This window comes from Xiphias gladius, chromosome 23, assembly GCF_016859285.1.
Source record: "Xiphias gladius isolate SHS-SW01 ecotype Sanya breed wild chromosome 23, ASM1685928v1, whole genome shotgun sequence".
Classification (NCBI taxonomy): domain Eukaryota; kingdom Metazoa; phylum Chordata; class Actinopteri; order Istiophoriformes; family Xiphiidae; genus Xiphias; species Xiphias gladius.
In genome coordinates, this window is record NC_053422.1 from 14263676 (window position 1) to 14283589 (window position 19914).

The following is a 19914-nucleotide window of genomic DNA, read 5'->3' on the forward strand; positions in this document are numbered from 1 at the left end:
GTGGTAGTAGGGATAGCCCAGAGACCAAGCTTGGCATCAATCACTGTACACTGAGAGTGAGGCGAAAGGTAGAGGTGGCGATAGGGATTGAGTTGCATCAAAGATAGAGAGGAGGCATGGGACACTGGGATGGAGTGCCGGGTGAAGAGTGAGGACAGATGAGGTAGCCAGAGATGAAAAAGGTAAATGATGGTAAGGGGATGGAGAGGGTGAGGTAACTGACAGATGGGGTGAGTGTGAGAGAAAGAACGAAAGATAAATTGTACAATGAGGGAGCTGTACATTTAGATGGGAGAGGGAGAGAAGAGAAGAGTATCCGGGTGTAATGAGGTCTATGGAGGAGGGTGGGTAATGAGAGAGGGGAGAGTGTCAGAGTCCAAGGTAAGGAAAGAAAGTGGGGAGAGAGAGAGAGAGGATCTTTTGCCAAACAACGGTCCCTCTGTTGGCGCTGGGTTGGATCTGTGTGTTTAAGAAACCGCACTGCTGTGCTTTTGCTCTCTTAAACAACCAGGAGGTGGGTGAGAGGATCGACGGGTCTGACCACGGAGCAGAGCTTTGAAGCTGCCTCACGCTGAGAGAAACTGTATTGGATTTAGAAAGACTGCCTTTCAAAAGGAAAAGGGTTAGAGAAAGTGAGAGAATGAAAGACAAAAAGAAACAGAAGGCAGAGATACAGGGAAAAAAAATCGAAACGAAAGCATACATCAGCTTTTTCTCATCTATATTTATGCTGTTTGAAAGATTAGCATAACAATTAACATTTTCCATGAGCCTTTATGCAGATAGCAAGATGGCAATCATGAACATGGTGTAGCATTCATTAGGATTATTCACCATCATTAATTGTGGTCATGAACAATTTTCATGGTTATGAATGATTCCATCTGTTTCTCAAATTGGTTGTCTTTTGCATTAGAAAGGAAAAACATTAAGCAGCATGTCTTCAGTCGTATGTCTGCCTGCATTTTGCATTTGCGGATGTGTTTCTCTGTGTGAATGCCTGCGCATGTGAGTGTTCTTAAACTCCTGTGAAGTCTACGGGTAAAAAGGCACTCATCATCTTTCATTGGTGCTGCATTTATTCTACACTAGCACTTCAGCAGCTGTTGTAGCCATTTTTTTTTTTACCCCTTTTTCTCCAAAATGTTGTGAGCTTGGTAACTTCAAAACTAAAATCTTTTGCTTCTTCAATGGCAGGTAGTCAGATCCCTAGTTGCATCTACTGGCATCTGAAAAGAATATATTTTCCTGTTCTGAAGAAATACTCTTGGGGATAGAGTAATAGTGCAACATTATATACTGATACACAACAGATACAGTAAAATTAGAAACTTTTTGCAGTACAATAGCTACATCTGTGTCAGAGAGGATTAGCATGGTGGTTAGGATTGGGCAGTGTGTCTTATTTTAATTGCCGTGTATTTTAAATAACTTCCCATTGCTCTTCTTCTTGCATAGAACCTCTGCGGGGCCGAAAACTGTCTTTTTGGAAAATGGTTCCATCTGGGAATAAGGATTACATTATTATTATTATTATCTTGTGAGGGATTAAGGATTTGTCTCTACCAGTGAGTGTTGCCCTGCAAAATACAAGTAAATCACAACACAGTGTCACAAAGTCTATTGTTCAGATCCTGAAAATATATTAAGAAAAAAAAAACAGACATTAAATCCTGAAAAGGAAAGGACTACATCCTCTAAACAAGGGCAGTTTGCTGGTTTAATGACAGCATGTCATAGAATTGAGGTTTTGAAAAACCTGAGTGTTAGAATGATGTTTGGCAACAGAGTTCAGCTACAGTTCCAGTAACTGTTTTCTAAAGAAGATATTAGAATTACAAAAGTGAATCTTGGCTCAGCTTTTAAATACGTGTGTCACATATGAGTTCATCTGTCATATGTAACAGATGAATGGATTCAGGAAGATATAAGCTTGTTACCAAAAAGCTTTCTGACATTTTGTTTCTGCTATCATTTTTTCTCACTGCAATTTACATCAGCACCTGTTATCCCATTGCTATGAACATGTGATAAAGGGCACACAATACTGAGCACTGGCCCTGTCTCTCACCGAAAGAGGAATGTTTCCATTCTAAAATTGGTATCATTACGTTTTTTTTTACATGTATCACTTAGTTTCAGTCAGTGGTGGAAGAAGTATTCAGATCCTGTACTTAAGTAAAAGTAGCAATATAGTATTGTAAAAATAATCCATTACTAGTGAAAGTCCTACATGAAAGATCCTTTTTGCGTAGAAGTACATAAGTATTAGCATAAAATGGAAATACTCAAGTATAGTACAAGTACCTCAAAATTTTCTTTAAGTAAAGTACTTGAGTACATGTAGTTAGTTAGTTTCCGCGACTGGCTTCAGTGCAATATAAACATAGAGGAAACCATAACAAAGCACTGCCCACAGCCACAATTGACCTTTCGGGTTCTGATCCCTTAATGTGTTTCTCTGTGTTGGTGCTGATAAAGCCTTCCTTTGCCTCTGTCCAAATCTATAAAGCTTTTTCCAAAGATGGTGGTAATGCGAAGGGAGAGACACAAATATCCTCCCCATTCCATGGTCATAACTTCTGCCTCTGCTATCGATAGCTCTAATAGGTGTTTAGAAGGCCCTGTATGTGCCTCCGTTTGATAGCCTGCCGATGGTTCAGTATGTCATTTTGAGAAAATAGTTTGTGTTGAGGGGGCAGGGCGGAAGCCAGACCGCAATTTTTAGTGAGGTCCATTAAGTCTGGCCTGGCATGCAAAATGAGAGCATCTATACAAAACTCTCTTGTAAATTTGTATCACTGTGTATTTGAATAATTCATGATCTGTACATTCCATTTGTAATCGTAAAAGGAACACGTGGGGACTGACAGAGCAGCCTGAAGAGCTACTGGTGACAGACTGATCTTTGTTATACACAAGTTGTTGACCATGTCTGTAAGACAGTATTTCATTCTAAATGACTGCAGTGATTGCTTTTTTTCAAAGCCTAATACCGCTCCTGAACTTTGAGGTTACTTCTCTTACAAAATTTTGTTGTCTATCTAGCATATTGGACTGAGTATACAATGATATTTTTCACAGAAATTACATTTAAAAAGCGAGGGTCATAGGCATTTTGGTGTTCATAAAAGCAAAATTCACCTGTTGGAAAGAATACCAATCACCAAACCGATGAATCCATTCTCTTCTGGTTAGTGTTGATTGAAAATGGTTAAATGGAATTTAAAGAGACGAGTAGGCTAATGTTAGAGTTTGTAATGTTCATGTTTTTACTCAGTTTTATAATGTGATTATTTCTGAAGGTTATTTTTAATTGGTATATTCGATTTTGGTTTAAATGTACCAGTGATTTATATTATGTTAAATAAGGAAATGATTTTAAAAAATGTTTTAAAAAGCATGGATGAGCATGATAAATAAATAAAAAAATATAGATTCCAACTTTCTAAAATTCAAGACCATCAATCTAACCCAGATAACCTGTCTTAAGTATGCTTAAATTGCATTATTTTACTCAGGAAGAGATTCATAATATTAGTTACCTCCTGTCCTACCCCTTGCCTTTTACATTGGGCTTCGGCAGCCTGCTGCTGCTTGGCCAGAAAAACTCTCCTCTGAGGTTTAAGGCAACCAATGAGATTATTTCTGCTTGCATAGCAGCTCTGTCTCTGAAAAATGTTTGTATAGCTAAAACCCCAATCTGCCTACACGTCCTGGTTCATGTGTGGCCGTAACTCCCTAGACTGGGGGTTTGGTCGAAGCCTCTCTGCCTGCCAGCAGTGTGGAACACATGCCTGGCACAACCAGTGCCATGGGGGGAATGGCACACAGCTGGTTTGATTGGGCTCTGGCCTTAATCGCCCATGTCTCTGCCATCAGTGCTCAAGGAGCAGTCACACACATGTTAACTGTTCTCATACAAGGGAAACTGATTGGAACCTTCCAGATTCATTCCCAATCAAAAACTGACAGATAAAAGGCTGGTGTTGCTTTGTGAGATGGGTATCAGTGTCTAACGGGAAAGCTCGGGCTAGGCATTCAACGAGCTACTTCAAGTCTCAACTCTCAGACAAATGACGGAGTCTATTTTCAGAGAGCTGATTGTTGGGTGCAGAATGGTAGATGACAGTCTATGAGCTAAAGATAAATACATCTACTCCTGTAGAAATACATTAACCATGCATAAACACAGTTGTAAAATGGTGCAACATAAAAACAGAGGGGTCTGAAAGGTCGATGTCGACCCCCCTCTGCTGAGATGAGGGTAGACTGCTCATCACAACAGAGAAGCTTCTCTGTAATTTGACAGACAGAAGATGATTAGCATACATTTGGCAGACTTACTTCCAAATAGTGTTATGCTCTCATGTTCCTCAAATGTCCTGTTTAGTATCGCCTAAATCAAAGCTACCAAAGTGTTTATCATTCTGACTCCTTTTATCAAAAAGGCAGTAAAATGACAAGTCTCAGAGTAGATCTGATATTGCATAGCACATGAACTGGGTAATTTAACTTCATAAGATGGTATTTATTTTCATTTATCAAAAGAAAGTTTTGCCTAACAGTGAAAAGCAGTCAACAATATGCAGCTAATGTAATTTCAAACACACTTAATGCTCTGCTCACCCGACTAGAGAGAGAACAGCAGTAGTAAATTGGTTGACTGTTGCTGATAAGCTTAACAGCAAACTGGCATACAAGCATTGGAATGAGGGCATTAATGGTTGTTTAAAACAGGAATAATGAAGCGACGATGGCAGTGTTGTGTTCCCTCTTGCTCTTGAGAGGAACGTCTGCCACTGGAGGAAAAATGGTGGCTAGACTGACTTCTAAAGGACATCCGCAGAGAAGTAGTACTGTAGGTCATCAGAACTTAGCAAATACTATAATTGTGAACCGAAATAGGCAAAAAAGCTTAGCCTCATTTCAGGATATTTGTGTCTTTACATAAAAAAGCAGCTTCACACACTCTAATGCATGCACACACAGATAGTATATTCGGTCATGCACAAACACTCACTTATGAGTGCGTGCGAACACACAGTCCTCTCACAAATCTTTCTAACGCACGCATGTGCCTGCTCGCGCACGCTTGATCACAAAACACACAAACGTGCTCAAATGCAGTGCACAAACACAAAGAAAACGTACTCACAAAGTAGATGAGCTCCATTCTGTGTCGAATTGAAAGCATCTGCAAAGCCAGTTCCTCTCGGCCGTGGAGGCGTGCATCAGCCGGCAGAAGCGCCTGCTTGGTGTCCCAGGGTGGCTCGCGTAACACTTGGCCTGCTCCCTAGCCACTGCCTGGATCAGAGAGGCCCACTGCTATCATCCAGGCGCTGGCAGCAGCGAAGCTAGGCTTAGAATGACAAATTGGTTAGAGGGAGTGAGTGACGAGACCAGGCCAAGAAATATACTTTGAAGAGAGAAACGCATTCCGGGTTGTGACAAGCATGCCACATTATATGGTCAAGTGTACAAGTCTGACTCCCGCCATGTGGATTGATCCGGATCCCAAAGACACTTAAATGAGGCGAGGCGCTCTCATCAAGACAATGCCAAAGTATTTATCTTAGAAAGTCACCCAAAATATTACTGGATTAGAGAGCTTTTCAGTACACAGTCTCTCGTCTTGTGGCCTCAATTTGTATCAAACTGCCCCTCCTCTCCAAACTAGCTGAGCAACAAAGATTTTGTCATGTTTGCCTACTAGCTTATGTTTTAGACACTGACAGTGTTGCAATATTCACACATTTCTATTTCTGTAATTTCTGATCCAAGGAGACCTCTCTCCTTACAAATAAAATAATTTACACTCAACTCATTTAAGATAATTACAGAAATAATCAGGAAAAAATCATATTGTTTTCATAATACTATACTAGTACTATGATTCTCCCTGATGAATTATTGATTCTGAATGTATTACTAAATTCATTTTCTCAACAAACTGACCTCATCGCCACCTATGATTCCAGCCAGATCTGTTTACAGTTTGACAGAAACAGTCTTGGGCAGACTGTAAAGAAATACCATGTTTCGTAAATGCTGCTTTTGTTCAGAATTGAGCTGGAGCTTGAACTTCAGTAAGAGTTCATACAAGATAGACATGTGGCCTTTGTCAGAGGTCAGATATAAAACAAAATGAATCAAGTCACACCCTTTCTCACCTGAAGGTCATACACTGTAGCTGACAGCATTAGGTCAAAATAGAGAAGAGAAAAGCTTGAAACTAAAAGAAAATAGAAATACTGTGTGACTAAGATTTTTTTAAAGACATCATGGGCATTGATACATAAACCTTTGTCGAGCCACTAAATATGCCATGCATGTACCGTGCTGCACAGCAGCTCTATTGCTCAATTTGAAACAGCACGAGCCTGTGAATGTCGTCCTTGCCTCCCTTTTCTGTAGGTGTCACGTTTCTGAAAACAAAACCTCCTAATGCAAAGTCATAGCAGCTGTATAGGCAATAAAAACAGTATTAAGCTTCCTCGACATATTTTAGATTATCATAAACCCACATAGTATAAAATCCTGTTCTAGTTAATCCACAGTAATATTGCACTTGTCAAAACAATCCACGGTACCAAACACTGTTCAACATCACAGGGACAAGAAAAAAAAGGAAACACCAAACCTCCAGTGAATGAGGAATGGTCTCGTTTTTTATTGTTAGAGGCACGTTGGATACCAGCCTACCTGAGGAGAGAAATATGTATGGGATATTTTGCATAAAACATTTTCAAACATGACATAATGAATAACATCAAATTCAAAATTACCTCCCCAGTTTCAATTTAATTTGAGTGTATAGAGAATAATAAAATCCAACAATTATACAAAATATTACAGCATTACCACATTTTTCTGTCATGCTCATTTGGAAGACTGACCGATTTACTAGTATGGGGCCCTGCTGTATAAAGACTGAGTTTGTTCTAAACAGAGCAGCTTTGTAAGTTGTAATTACAGTGTTTTTCTGCAGGCTTGTTGGCACCTTGGTCAAAGGCAAGCTCCTGGGTGCCTGTAGAACTCCCTCACATGTAAATTAGGCCCTCTTTCCTTGCCAAAGCAATCATGACATTGCACTGGTGCAATGCTAGGTCCGCAAATAAGCCATGTCAGAAGCACAGACACTTAACAGACACCGGATGTAACCCTCTTGAATCCCCTCTCTCAGCAAACTGCCGAGCAGTATCAGTTGGCATCTGTAGAATTTGGTTTGAAGTTGTAGAGTATTTTACTTTTGTTGTCAAATTGCTTTGCAAATGAGGCCCACCCTGGCGCATTTTCAAAGAGCCTGTGCTATATGTGCAGCTTCCTTCAGGCACTAGCTTCTGAACCTTCATCACTCTGTATGCATATGCACAGTACTGCACTAAGCTCACATGGAAGACTAGATAAACACGCCGAACAGGGAGGAAGATGGAAGCTAGCATGCTTATGTCTTGTCAGCCTGTCTGTATGTTGTTTCTGTGCTCCTCAGCTTGACTGACATGGTCTGTCTATTAACATGGCAGGTAGACAGTATGAAAGCCTTGTAGTTTTTTACCCATTAAAATGATATTCAATCATTTTTTGATGGGCTTTTTTTGCCCGAAACCACACCTTATAATGATGGAAGGTTCGAGTGCCATTCACATTGAAATGTTAGTTGCTTGAAGCCACATCAAAATAATTGTTTTGATATGCCCCGTTTTTGTCTTGGCAATGACATTAATAGGGGTTGATCGTACAATGAGGATAAAGAAAAAATTTTTGAGGTATGTTGACTAAATTTGAGCCACGGTTCCCCTGGCTCACAATTACAGAGTTTTAGTCTAGGCAGCATGGAAAAGGCATTGCTTTGCGATACAAGTGTTGCACATATTGCGTGTCCCTTTGATTGCATGTCCAAGTCAGCCACTAAATAATAATAGTATGGGGATTGAAACACTGCAAAATAGCCCAAGGCTTAGAAATTGCTAATGAACAGCAGCGGGGTGCAGTAGGCGGGTGAGGCATCTGAAACCTTACTTCCTGTTTCAAAGGCACAAAAATCCAGGGTCACTTTCTGTACACTCAAAACATCTGTGTCATTGCCTCAAAAGGAGAAAAACATTGAATGTATGAGCAGTTTAGTGTATACTGAGAAAAACTATACAGGACATTAAGTAAACAATTTTGAGCTAAGATAAACACTCATCTTACTCTTACATGTCTTAAAAGTGTTAATCAAACTTCAACATAAGGCAGCTTTATCTGTCATTGAAATTTGCTTGTGCAGATAAGCAGCGTGAACATGATCTCCTTCATCACAAGATTACAAATATATGTGTTTTACGCTTGTTACACTCTCTCCTTTTGCTGCCTGTCAAGAGCTCTTCTCACACTGCAGAGAACCATCAAGTAAGGGGAAATCCATGGAGAGAGAGACAGAAGGAAAGAAAAAGAGAATATATTTGGTGCTATGTGCTGCAGATCAAAAACGTGGCAGTCACATGATCAAAGGCATTTGATAATCCTTGAACTACATTGCTCCTTTAATCCTAGTGAGAGAACTATATTTTATTGGGGGGGGGGGGCAACAATGTCAGGATGGCAAACAGGGCTAGAAAAGCAGTAACTAGCTCCTGGAAATGCAGTTTACTAAATGTAGCATGGCAGTTATGAGAGAGCCGGAGAAGATGGCAGAATAAAGCCTCCTTATGTGTGTGGAGAATGGAGGCTGAGCTGATGAGGGCTAGAAACACAAATGTGCCACAAGTCCCTGTCCACTCAGCACTGAATAGTGTTCTTGTTCTTTTCATGGGGCTTGTTGGGGAAGTTGGCTTGTTGAATGTGACCAGACTGCTATATACTACATCTGGCACATAGAAACGTAGTGAGTTACACAGGGTTTGTGCTAATATGTCCTTTTCTTATAATGGTTTTCTCAGGTCAGGGTAAGAGTTACGCTGAAGGAATATATATAAACCTAAGGCACAGCAGAAATGAACCTAAATCAGCATTTCTCCAAGAGATCAAAGAAACATCATGTTTCAGTTGTCTTTCCGTTTCTTCAGAAAATACATTTTGTTATATATCATACCATTGTGCTCTCTGGGCATCATCAAATTACAATAACCACCCCAAGCACTCTGAAAAGACAAAAACATCAATATGTGGTGTAATCCAAGGCCTTTTGTTGCGAGCTTTGTCAATAGTGTTTCCCTATCAGATGCAAAATGTCCCAGACCAAAGGTGACTTGAGAAATGACAGTCGTTTTTCCATTCCCTGTTTCTTCTCCTCATGATTTCTCCGCTGCTTACACGATCATCATCACATTTGTGTCTCCTGTAAAAAGCATGGAGTGTGAGATATTGCTCGCAAAGCTGCATTGTTTCCGCACTGATGAAACATTAATGATTAATAATTACCTTTTACATGTGTGGGTTACACTGGAGCTGTGTGACGAAGGGGACGTGACATAAATGAAATGTGATGTTTTGTTCTGTTCAGAGAATGAAATGAGCCTGTAATGAAAAAAAAAAAAGCAACAGCAAAAAAATAAAACCACAGTGATTATAGCCAGGGGAGATCTTGCTATGTGTTTGTGTTTGTATGTGTGTCCAAGAAAGGGAAGGGGCTTTAGATTATCTATGGTTGCTATCAGGCTTGAACAGGTCCCTGTTTTTATATGAACTAAAGCCATGAATCCAAGCAGATTTTTACTAATACATTTGTATTTGTAAATATTGTTTCTTCCACACTGTTTGTGCTTTCAAATTAAAGTGGATGTTGGTTATGGAATACACACCCTGTTGTTTACTCGCGATTTTTAACTGACTTTAAATCACTTAAGAAAACATCCCATTTTCTCAGTAATTTTATAATATTTGGCATCTGATTTTGTATGCAGATTACACAAAAAGATTTTGACCTTTTGCTTTTTTTTCTTTATTAGCTCCTCAAACCCTTCTAGAGTGACTGGAATTTGTAAAGTTAACTTCAGTTTGCACTGGAAATGTTTGATTTCCATTTTCAATATTGTTACTCCTTGACAAAGAAAGAATCATCTGCATATTGTAAAGATGTGGTTCATAGTATAATTAACTGGACTATCCTCAGTTTTTAATCCATCTCCGATTAAATCAACAATATGCGTAATATAAGTTGCAATTTTTCAGGCATTGTTTCGAATCAAGGTCATGCTGTTTTCCCTACGGAAATCATACCATCAAAATGCTTGCATGTTTGTGTGCACACACACACAAAATACACACAGAAGCAAATTCCATTTCCTGTTCCTATCCCCAAAGAAAATAACTCACGTTTATTTGTCACATCAATTAGGATATCATGGTTATTTAGCCTACTCAATCTGTAGGGAAAATTTTATCTACTAATTCCATCGTCCCAGCAAGGCCCATTTATTCATTTATATTTCATGACATGGTGTTTATACTGCAGTGAAAGCCTGGCGTTTTTCTTTTTTTTTTTTTTCTCTTTCACTTGCCTTGGCCAGTGAGGTCTTCTCCTTCTGCGTTATGATGAAATATAGATGTTGAGAGTCTGGAGAGTTGAGTGTCTCGTCTGTCCTGGTGATACCATAAGGCAGCCATTAATAGTGTCAGGGAGCATCAGACATACCACAGGCACATAATTGGATATGAGGACATAACTGAAAGCACCTGCTTGGAAATCAACAGGGCCTTCCCAGGAGGCAGGCCCCTGGTAGATTCCCAAAGAAGTTTGCAGAGCCTAACCACTTCCCCGCTGGGGTTGCCTCACCCATTGCTCTTTTCATTTCTCACTGAGGTCAGCTCAAGATGGCTTCTTGTTTTCTTTTTTTATGATGGCATTGTGAGTATGCAAATACTTTGGTTCTTTGCATAATCACAAGCAGCGGGACCATCTGTTGTTGGCTTGTTGACTTACCTTGTGTCTGCCTTTTAATGGTGTTTTCTTGTGTCTGAGTGATGTATTGGTGTATTAACAATGTGATAATCACTTAACCTCAAAAAATGCATTCAGGCGTGTATGCAAAAGTCTGAACATATGTTCAGTGAAATCTTCTGACAAAGAAGGATTTATAATCTTTGTAGAGGGCTAGAAAGAAGGGAAAACTGGAAAACACAACAAAACACATCACTATACCCACGCACAATGATGTGCAAGAAGATGATATTGTCAAGATAAAGATTTAAAATATGACTGTCAACAAAGGCTGTGGTCTTGGATTAGTGGGCGGCAAAGACGTGCTTGCTGATTGAGAGTCGCTTAACCCCTCTACAATATATTGCAAATATGCTAATGGCAAGGACCAGGAAATAAGCTGCAACTTCTGTCACTGAAGATTTACTGGGAGATGCCCTCTACTGAAAACATGTCCTTTATAATGTGTTTTTCTTGTAGAATCTGAGCCAGACACCAGAGAAGTCTTTTAACTCACCGCCCCCCATTTGTCCTCATAAGGTAAGCTCCAGCTTGCTTTCAGGCAAGGGACAAATAACATTATGTGAAATAACAACAGATATTTTAAGCTTTTAATGGTCTTATTAGGTTTTGTTTGGTTTTGTCTATTTACATCACACATTTTAAAATTAGCTCTATATCGTTTCGAGACACTTGTCATCTTTTCACATATCTGATGTTCCATTCAGGAACAGAGGTGGGAGGTAGAGCGGGTCATCCGCTAACCAGAAAGTTAGTGGTGCGATCCCCGGCTCCTCTGGTCCACATGTCGAAGTTTCCTTGGGCAAGATACTGAATCCCAAATATCCTCCAATGTATCATCGGTGTGTGTGTGTGTGTGTGTGTGTGTGTGTGTGTGTGTGTGTGTGTGTGTGTATAGAAAAGCCCTGTTTGAATAGAAAAGCGCTGTATTAATGTGTGTGTGAATGGGTGAATGTGGCAGTAGTGTAAAGCACTTTGAGTGGTTGATAAGACTCGAAAAGCGTTATATATGTGAAGTCCATTTACAATTTTACCATCTACCATTCACCATGTGCCTTTGATAAGACTGTTTACCAAAGAACGTGCAAATTAATTTATTAATGATTCTAAAAAGGAAATGTTTTCATTTTTAAAACAAAAGTTTCATGAAAGCATCTCTTTTCTGCTCCTGCTATTTCTTTCTGTCGGCATTCCCTTATGATTCATCATTCATTTGACATGAGGCGAGAAGGGCAGATTTCTTCAATGCTAATTAGTCCTGTACATGCACAGTAAAAGTCATCACTTCACTGTGATGCTCTCAAGTCATCTCCACACACTGAATTAAGTAACTTTTCCCTTCAACTCCTGCTCCATGTGCATGCCTCTTGCAAATGTGATAATGTGCTATGTAGTGAAATTCACACAATTTCAGTTCACTTAGCACCAAACGTGTCAAAAATGCCTGTGTCCTTTTCTGGATGAATGGCCGGTATGTTGAAGAGTGGCTTATTGCAAGAGCGGACCTTGGTAAAAGGGGTCCGATGGAAGGAAGCTGTCTGACAGCCTGTCATCAACAGTTCAAAGCCTAACACTGCTCTACATCGCTAATGCACTGCTAGCTCGCTAAAATGATTTTGGTGGCATTGAAGCTATAGACGGTGGTTTGTCGGTAAATAATGACAAAATGTGATACCCCTCTCCCCTGTCTATCATTGGGAAATCACAAGGAAGGCCATCAACTTTTTGTTTTAAGTCTGTCAATGAAAAATAACACTGCATGTCCTTCACAGAGGACTTGAACTTTTAACACCTCATATTTAGGGTGCTCTAGGTTGAGACATTACAGTCTGACATAGTCTAGTACAGGATGGGATGTTGCAGAAGTTTTCATACAGGAACCCCTCTCTTCCTATAGCTCTACAGAGTATGTCTGTCCGTGTCTTCTCATTTCTGGCCCTCACATTTCCATCAAATTCTCTCTTTCCCTGATTTGGTCTCCTTCCATTTTTACACAGCTGATCAGGCCTGATGTAATGGGGGAACACCGTGGGTTTGCGGATTGTGTTATTCACGTTTTAGCTGTTAGCAGTGGAACATAATCTCCCTCTAGTCAGCTCACATTAGTCTCCATGATCCGCACCAACCCAATATGTGCAGCGAATGCAATGGGCCAGCTGGGGTAATTTAGGATGTCAGTCAGCTCAGGAGGCTGCTAAAATGAGTAAATGGCTGGATATGATTTATATGAAAAGAATATTCTGATTATAATGGCTCTCAGAATAGAATATCCTCTGTCTTTTTACACTTCTCTTCATCTGCATTGTGTGCATCCCCCAGACAGATAGTGAAATGAACAGAGGGCTTTTAAACTGACTGCTCTGTGATTATATTAAGAGTGTGAGAGCGAGGAAAGAGAGGGGAGGGAGGAGATCGGGTGCCCGAGCACTAAGTATATATAATTGCTTCTTGACACATTGGCCAAATTCTGCAGTGCCAGGATCTGAGAGAAGATGATTAACGGCTGTCCGAGTGGGTGGGCACTGCAGGTCATTCAGGGCCTTTGGTTTCCATAGTGATCCTAGTTTAAAGGCCATATATTGCATACTGAGGTCCATACATTGTTCAACTACAATTATAACTCACATCGAGAGCATTGTCTGTCCACTGCAAACTCTCTTATTCATCTGCCAAGCAGTCTTTCTCTCTTTTTCTTTATTTTATCGTCTATTTTTCTTAAATGGTCTCCTCTAGCTGGCGAGAAGATAAAGAGTGAAAATCTTCCATTCTGTGAATAATTGATGAGTGTGCTCACCTCAGAGCATCATTACAGTACGGCAGTCAGGGTAAGAGGTGAGGGTAAGATCATTTTCTGACACTAGGCTTCAGGCGGTAGAAAATTGTGTTAGTTATTCACAAGATTTTCTTCTGAATATACAGCATGAATAAGAATATCTCATTATAGCACAACAGTGTACGAATAAAATGTAAACAGGGATGCCCACATACATACATGTTTGTGTAAATAAACTGTAGAATCACATTTTTAACACAGGTGATGAACAGAAACTTCAGAAATATCTCTGTTAAGCACATTTTTTTCCTGTGTTCTGTGTACAAAAAAATGTTTTATGGTAAATAGCTGGTCATGAGCTGTTTACAACTGGAGATAGCTGATGGTGTTGTGGGTGATACGATTGTGTCTGTATGTGTGTGTAAGAATATGTGTGCATGCATGCATAAATACATGTATGTGTCTCTGAACAGTGCAATCTAGTTAGGTGACAGATGGAGAGGGCAAGGGATGGGGGTGGGGATCAAGCACCTCTGACAGTATGGGGCCTGCACTGCACCCTGTGCTTGCCAGCCCTGAAATTGCTAAGGTAAACGAAAACCATGCAACTCCAGGATGCCATTTCACAGTTTTATTTCCCACACAAAATGAGATCCTCCCCTGTGAAATTTCACCTAACAGTGTAAAAGTTGAGTGATGAAAATGCAGGACAGACACCTCGCTTCTTGAAGCATGCTTTATCCTGTAAGTTCAACGAGGCTACAAATGTAAACACACCGATTTCCACAGGAAAAAAAAATTAAGAGATCCTGTGTGCAGCAGCATTTTTTAAGCCGATGAAATGCCTCTGAATAATCACATTTAATGATGAGTCATTCTGTATAATAAAAGAAAAACTTCTCTGGCACCTAAACAAGAGGCTAGTCATGCAGCCATTAAACTTAGTTAAAGGCATCAAGCAGACTAAGGGTGGTTAGGGAAGCATCTTCCTGAACGAGTACGTCCACATGCACATGCAAGTGCACAGACACACACATTCACTCACTCAACCCCTCTAACATACACACGCACACAATTTATTTGAGGTAAATGTGATCTCAAAAGACAAGCAGCAACAACCCACAGCTCCATCAGGATGCCCGAGGTTGCATTGGTGGCCATCGTCAAACAAATAATGCTTTGTGACTGAAAAAAAGACAATCCAAAGGTCATCTGTGACCTCTGGGACCAGTACTGTGCAGCATCTGTCACTAGCAAGCACCACATGTCTTTGTCAAATGGCGAAAGGTATGCGGTGCAGGCAGCCTGCCGTGTAATAAAGGCACTAGGCCTATATATACATAGCATCACTGTCACAGTTGCATTAACAGGGCTCTGCAGTCTCCTGGCTTATCTGCAGAACGTCCAACATGCCATATTGCACACATGAGTGGTTGGATAACTTAAAGGGCGGTTCAGAGCAATGGCTAACATTATACATGCTCTTTAAATATAAACACTTTTTTAGGCCACCATTGGAATGCTGTATGGAAAAAAAAGGGTTGAATTCACATTTATAGGGGTAATTTAACAGAAAAATCCCACTGTATTTAATGTCATTGAGGGGCATGTCTAACTGCTTCAAGAGTACTTTTGAATGACATATTCAAACCTTTAGATTTATGTCCTACATAAAGGATAAAAGATTACATTTCTTAGATAAAATAGGCATCAGCTGATAATTCATTCATTTCAATGTGCACAATCATGCAGTGCTCCTCCTATAATGGTTTATGAGGTTAAGATAATCCTCAGGGGAGAAACTATGGCTAGCCTTCGTGTTTGATGTTATCTCCCTTGTCACACAATTTCCACAACAAGGGTTAATTGCATGAAAAATTCAGGGGAAATTGATAAAGGAATTTATAATCCGTGCCCCCTCTCAGCCAACCTGCCATGCTCATATGTCTGCATCAGACCACACCTCCATGTGGAACAAATCAATATTATTCTATTTCTAACCAAATTCCTCTTTTTGAAAGGTGAAATCCAATCTTCATGGACACACTAACACATTGGATATCCTGACAGCTGCATCATAGAAAAAGAAACAGAAACACACACAGAGATGACTTGGGAGGTTCTGTAAAAAAATATACCATGCATATTGTGTGTAGAAATTGCATATCTCACAAACTTTCTCTCAAAGTGCAAATGAGGCAGAGTTCTGTAGTATTTTTCCAAGATCTCCTGAGCTGTACTCTCTATCTCTGGCTGGCTGTCCTTTTCTCTCACTTGCCGCAGCATAACTCCCTGCTACATCCAGCTAAACCAATCAGGGATTTGAGGGCCTCACTTCCAATCAATTACCACCCAAATCAGTGCAGAGGCCTTTGATATAGAATCATTTGTCAAATCAGTGCAGATGGCTGGGGGCAGGTACCCCTGTGCCATAGGCCATATCCACATGGAAATCTCTGCTCAGGGTGGGCTCTTCTGATGCTCCCCAACCTATTAGTGGGAAGTCATTGTGTGCTCCAGGACTGCAGGCCACCTGCCTGGTCCCCGAGATTGCTAATATATAAGCATCTTAGCCTGACCAGTGGATAATACCAACTCCCAGAGTCTACCATAATGATTTGGACTATTTTTAAGGCAGGCAAAATGTGACTTTCACTGATCCTACCGATCCAAGGTGTGCATATGGATTGCACAAAGGCTGCAGGAAGTGTACTCAAGGTGCACTTTTAAAATGTAGTATTATGCAGCATTTGACCTACTGCAACAAAATATACTTAAGTACATGAGTCAATCCACCGAAGTGGAAGACCCAGTAATTCCCAGCAGAAATGCAGATTTTCATCATGCTGCAGGTCCACCATTACCATGTTTTCTCTCATCAACGTTGAACACTAAATAATCCTGATCAAAAAAATATATCTGAACTCAAGACATACTGTACAGGATCAGATAACATGAGGATACAGTGAAATAACAGAATAAAAGATGGCACACCACAGTAAGACCTGTAGAAGAGGTAAACAGTATAGTAAGTCAGTGTGTGAATCAAATTGCTCAAATTATAGTTAGTAAAATGCCACTGCAGTGATCTGAATAAACAGACATTCATTATAATAAAATCATCAAATCAAGCAAGGGGACAAATTAAATGAAAATTAGAGTATAAATGACGACAGCAGAGTGACAGATGTAACATAAATGAAGAGAATGTAAGTGATATGATAGGAGAAGGGAAAGATTTTTAAAAATCCACACAAAGATGATCTTTTCTCTCTGCGCAATTGCACATTTAGGTCATATGTATCTATATTGAAAAGATACTTCTGTGTAAAAATTCAACTCTCCACTTGTTTTATTAATGCTGTTCATGTAAAATGAACTTGTTCTGTGATCCATGTACAGAATAGTTAAAGGCTGCAGGAAACTCAAAATCTTTAGGTTGCAGCAGTATAAATGTTACATGTGTTGGGATTTATATCATTAACTGCTAGAAACATCATCATCACTTCTTTTTCACAATGTTAACATGCAGTTCTAAGCAGTCGAAAACTGTGTGTCAAATGGGGAAAGTTTCCAAACATCGACTATTCCTCCATAGATTGTGCCATTAATGCACGATTGGTTCATTCATTAAACAGGCTAGGGAGAAAAGCAATTTGCCACTGCGGATGTAGTGCTGAATAGTGGGAGGAATGCAAGAGCTAAAGTCTGTCGAGTTTTCACCATAAAAATTCCAAGCAATTTCATCTAAATTTAAAAAAAGTGTCGAATTTCTTGATGCATGTTACAGTCGGTCCCATTTCTCTCATGAATTGATGCTGTGTCAGCTACCCACACATTAGTAAGTAAACTTACCATTCAGTTACTTTCTTAGGTCAATGTGTCAAGGCCTGTTTTACATGATGTCTTTCTTAGGTGTTGCTGCTCTGGCTGAAACATACACAATACTGCTGTAGGATCCTTCTGGTAATCATTATTGATTTGCTGTAAATATGAACCAGACCTTGCCACCTATCATCCAAAACCAGATTGGTTGCATTATTTACACTCTATGTGGACTTCTGCCTTGCTTAAACTGTACTTGACTTTACCGTTGTTAAATGATGATTTCATATGTTTTGAATCTTCATATGATTTGCATAGTGCAAAGCTAGTTTTGGAGAAAAAGTTATAGCTGAATGTCAACGCATTGTGAACATTGATGGGACTTCTTCTCATGTATGTACTGAAGGGCATTAGAAACATAACTGTAAACAAACTACATAGTCAGTGAAGTCGCTTCCACCTCTAAATACTGGATAGTATTGGCATTTTAGATACGTTTTGTCTAAATATGAGATGATTATGGTCGGTCTACTATTAAAGAAGTGTAGAGAGAACTTTGAACTGTCTTTTTCAAAATGGTAAATTATAGATGAGATATTAATATCCTACATAAGTCAGCCAGTATCTTGTTGCCAGTACTATCTTACCAAGCCTATATTGTACAAATGTATATGTGCACTATATCCAAGATAGGGGGATCACTTCTAAGGACAGAGGGTGTAGTATGCTGGACGGATTGTAAAGCCCCTTGAGGCACATTTTTTATTAATGATATTGGGCCATATAAATAAAATTGATGAGTTCTCTGATTTTTTTTTTTTTTTTTTTGGAAATAGTGGTCTTCTATTACATAAACGTCTGTCCACCTGCATCTTAGATAGGAAGATCAGGAGAGCTGCAGGTTAGCAAACACTGGAGATAATGAATATTACAAATATTGTATTTGTTCTTTAATGTAATAAACGAGGCTGTTGCATAGGTAAAGATAAAATGCTGTATCGATCTGTGATGTAAAGAAAGTACAATTAAATATTAACACCGAATAGCGAGTTGTCTAATTTAGGCCTAAATGACTTCTAATTTAAACCTGATTTGAGACTGAGGATATGTGCGCCAAGATTCAGGAAGGTTGCAAGGCTTGACAATTATTCTTTAGAAGCATAACTGGAGTCATTTATGTTTTTAAATTTGTCAGTCCATACACTTACACATATATATAAGCTGATCAGTAATAAAGGAAATACCTATATAATTAGTTAAAAACTAATTTTTCTAAATATTTTTTATACAATGATAATGTATGTCTTCTTCCGCTGAATGAAGAACGATAGTAAATGTATCATATATATCAGTATACCAGGGTTACAGAGATTGTTGGACAGGTATGAAATTCCCCCTGCTAAAACGCAAACAATGCAACAAAATTGTCCTTAATTTTATTTGCCAGATTTTTGTCATGTAATTGTTTGCCATTAGCAGAAAACTGTGTAGTTAGATTTCCATGTTTAATGACTTAAACAAAGCCTTTGAGGCTTCATTAGTTTGCACAATGGTGCAGCCCAAAAGAGATTGTCTAAGAAATAGATTGCAAAAGTTAAAGCAAACAGAACTTGTGTCCTCAGGTGATCTGGCCTGTCAAAACCAGAATAAAATAATAAATAACTCGAAACATAAATAAATATATAAATAAAAAACCTTTGAAATACAAAACCTTTAATTTATAGATAAAGCATTAATCATAACATGTTCAAGATTCACGGTTATGGCCTAAGTTATAAAAGAGCTTCTTTTAATGATTTTATTCATGAGTAAAGTATTATTCAATGCCTTCATGTTTCAGTGATGTATCCTGGCCTCTTATTTTTCCCTCCCAACTATTATAAATCAGTGCAGTGCTGTGGGATGACATGGATGCCAGCCCCCGTTCTTTGTGCAAGAATAAGACAAGTTCTCTTTGGTGTTTGATACACATTCTTTTAGATTCTGTATTCAGATCAACACAGCACAACCGTGTCTCTGGCAGACAGAACAAAGATCGCCGAAATTAGAAATGAAAAATAAATCTTTAAAAAACTCCCAAGGAGCCAATGACCGCGAGCATACTAACTCAAACGACCTCAGTGGCCAGTTGATATCTGCAAACACACTCTATCCAAAGTTGAATTTTAGCACTAATGAATATAATCATCAGCAAGATACGTTCGCAGATAGCGTGGTGGAAGGCTTGTCTGTTCTCCAGTTTCACAATTTATTATTATCATACAAGGAACACTTTAACTGCCGGTGCTAATCAAGCTGCATTTCTAATTCATGTTAAAATGTTTAGTTTTCTCCTGAATGTCATCACATCTTTGTTTTGTGAACAGAAGAGGTTATTAAGGTTTTAAACCTA

The 19914-nt window shown here is 39.3% G+C and overlaps 1 protein-coding gene across 2 annotated transcripts in view; it reads left to right on the forward strand.

Annotated features, from left to right (window-relative positions):
* Window positions 1–19914, forward strand: part of pcdh11 (protocadherin 11) — a 112985-nt gene that overhangs the window by 33630 nt on the left and 59441 nt on the right. For both annotated transcript variants that reach the window (XM_040120008.1, XM_040120007.1), the window contains exon 3: window positions 11384–11443. In XM_040120008.1, coding sequence (XP_039975942.1) covers window positions 11384–11443 — 60 coding nt within the window. The remainder of the gene's footprint in view (window positions 1–11383; window positions 11444–19914) is intronic.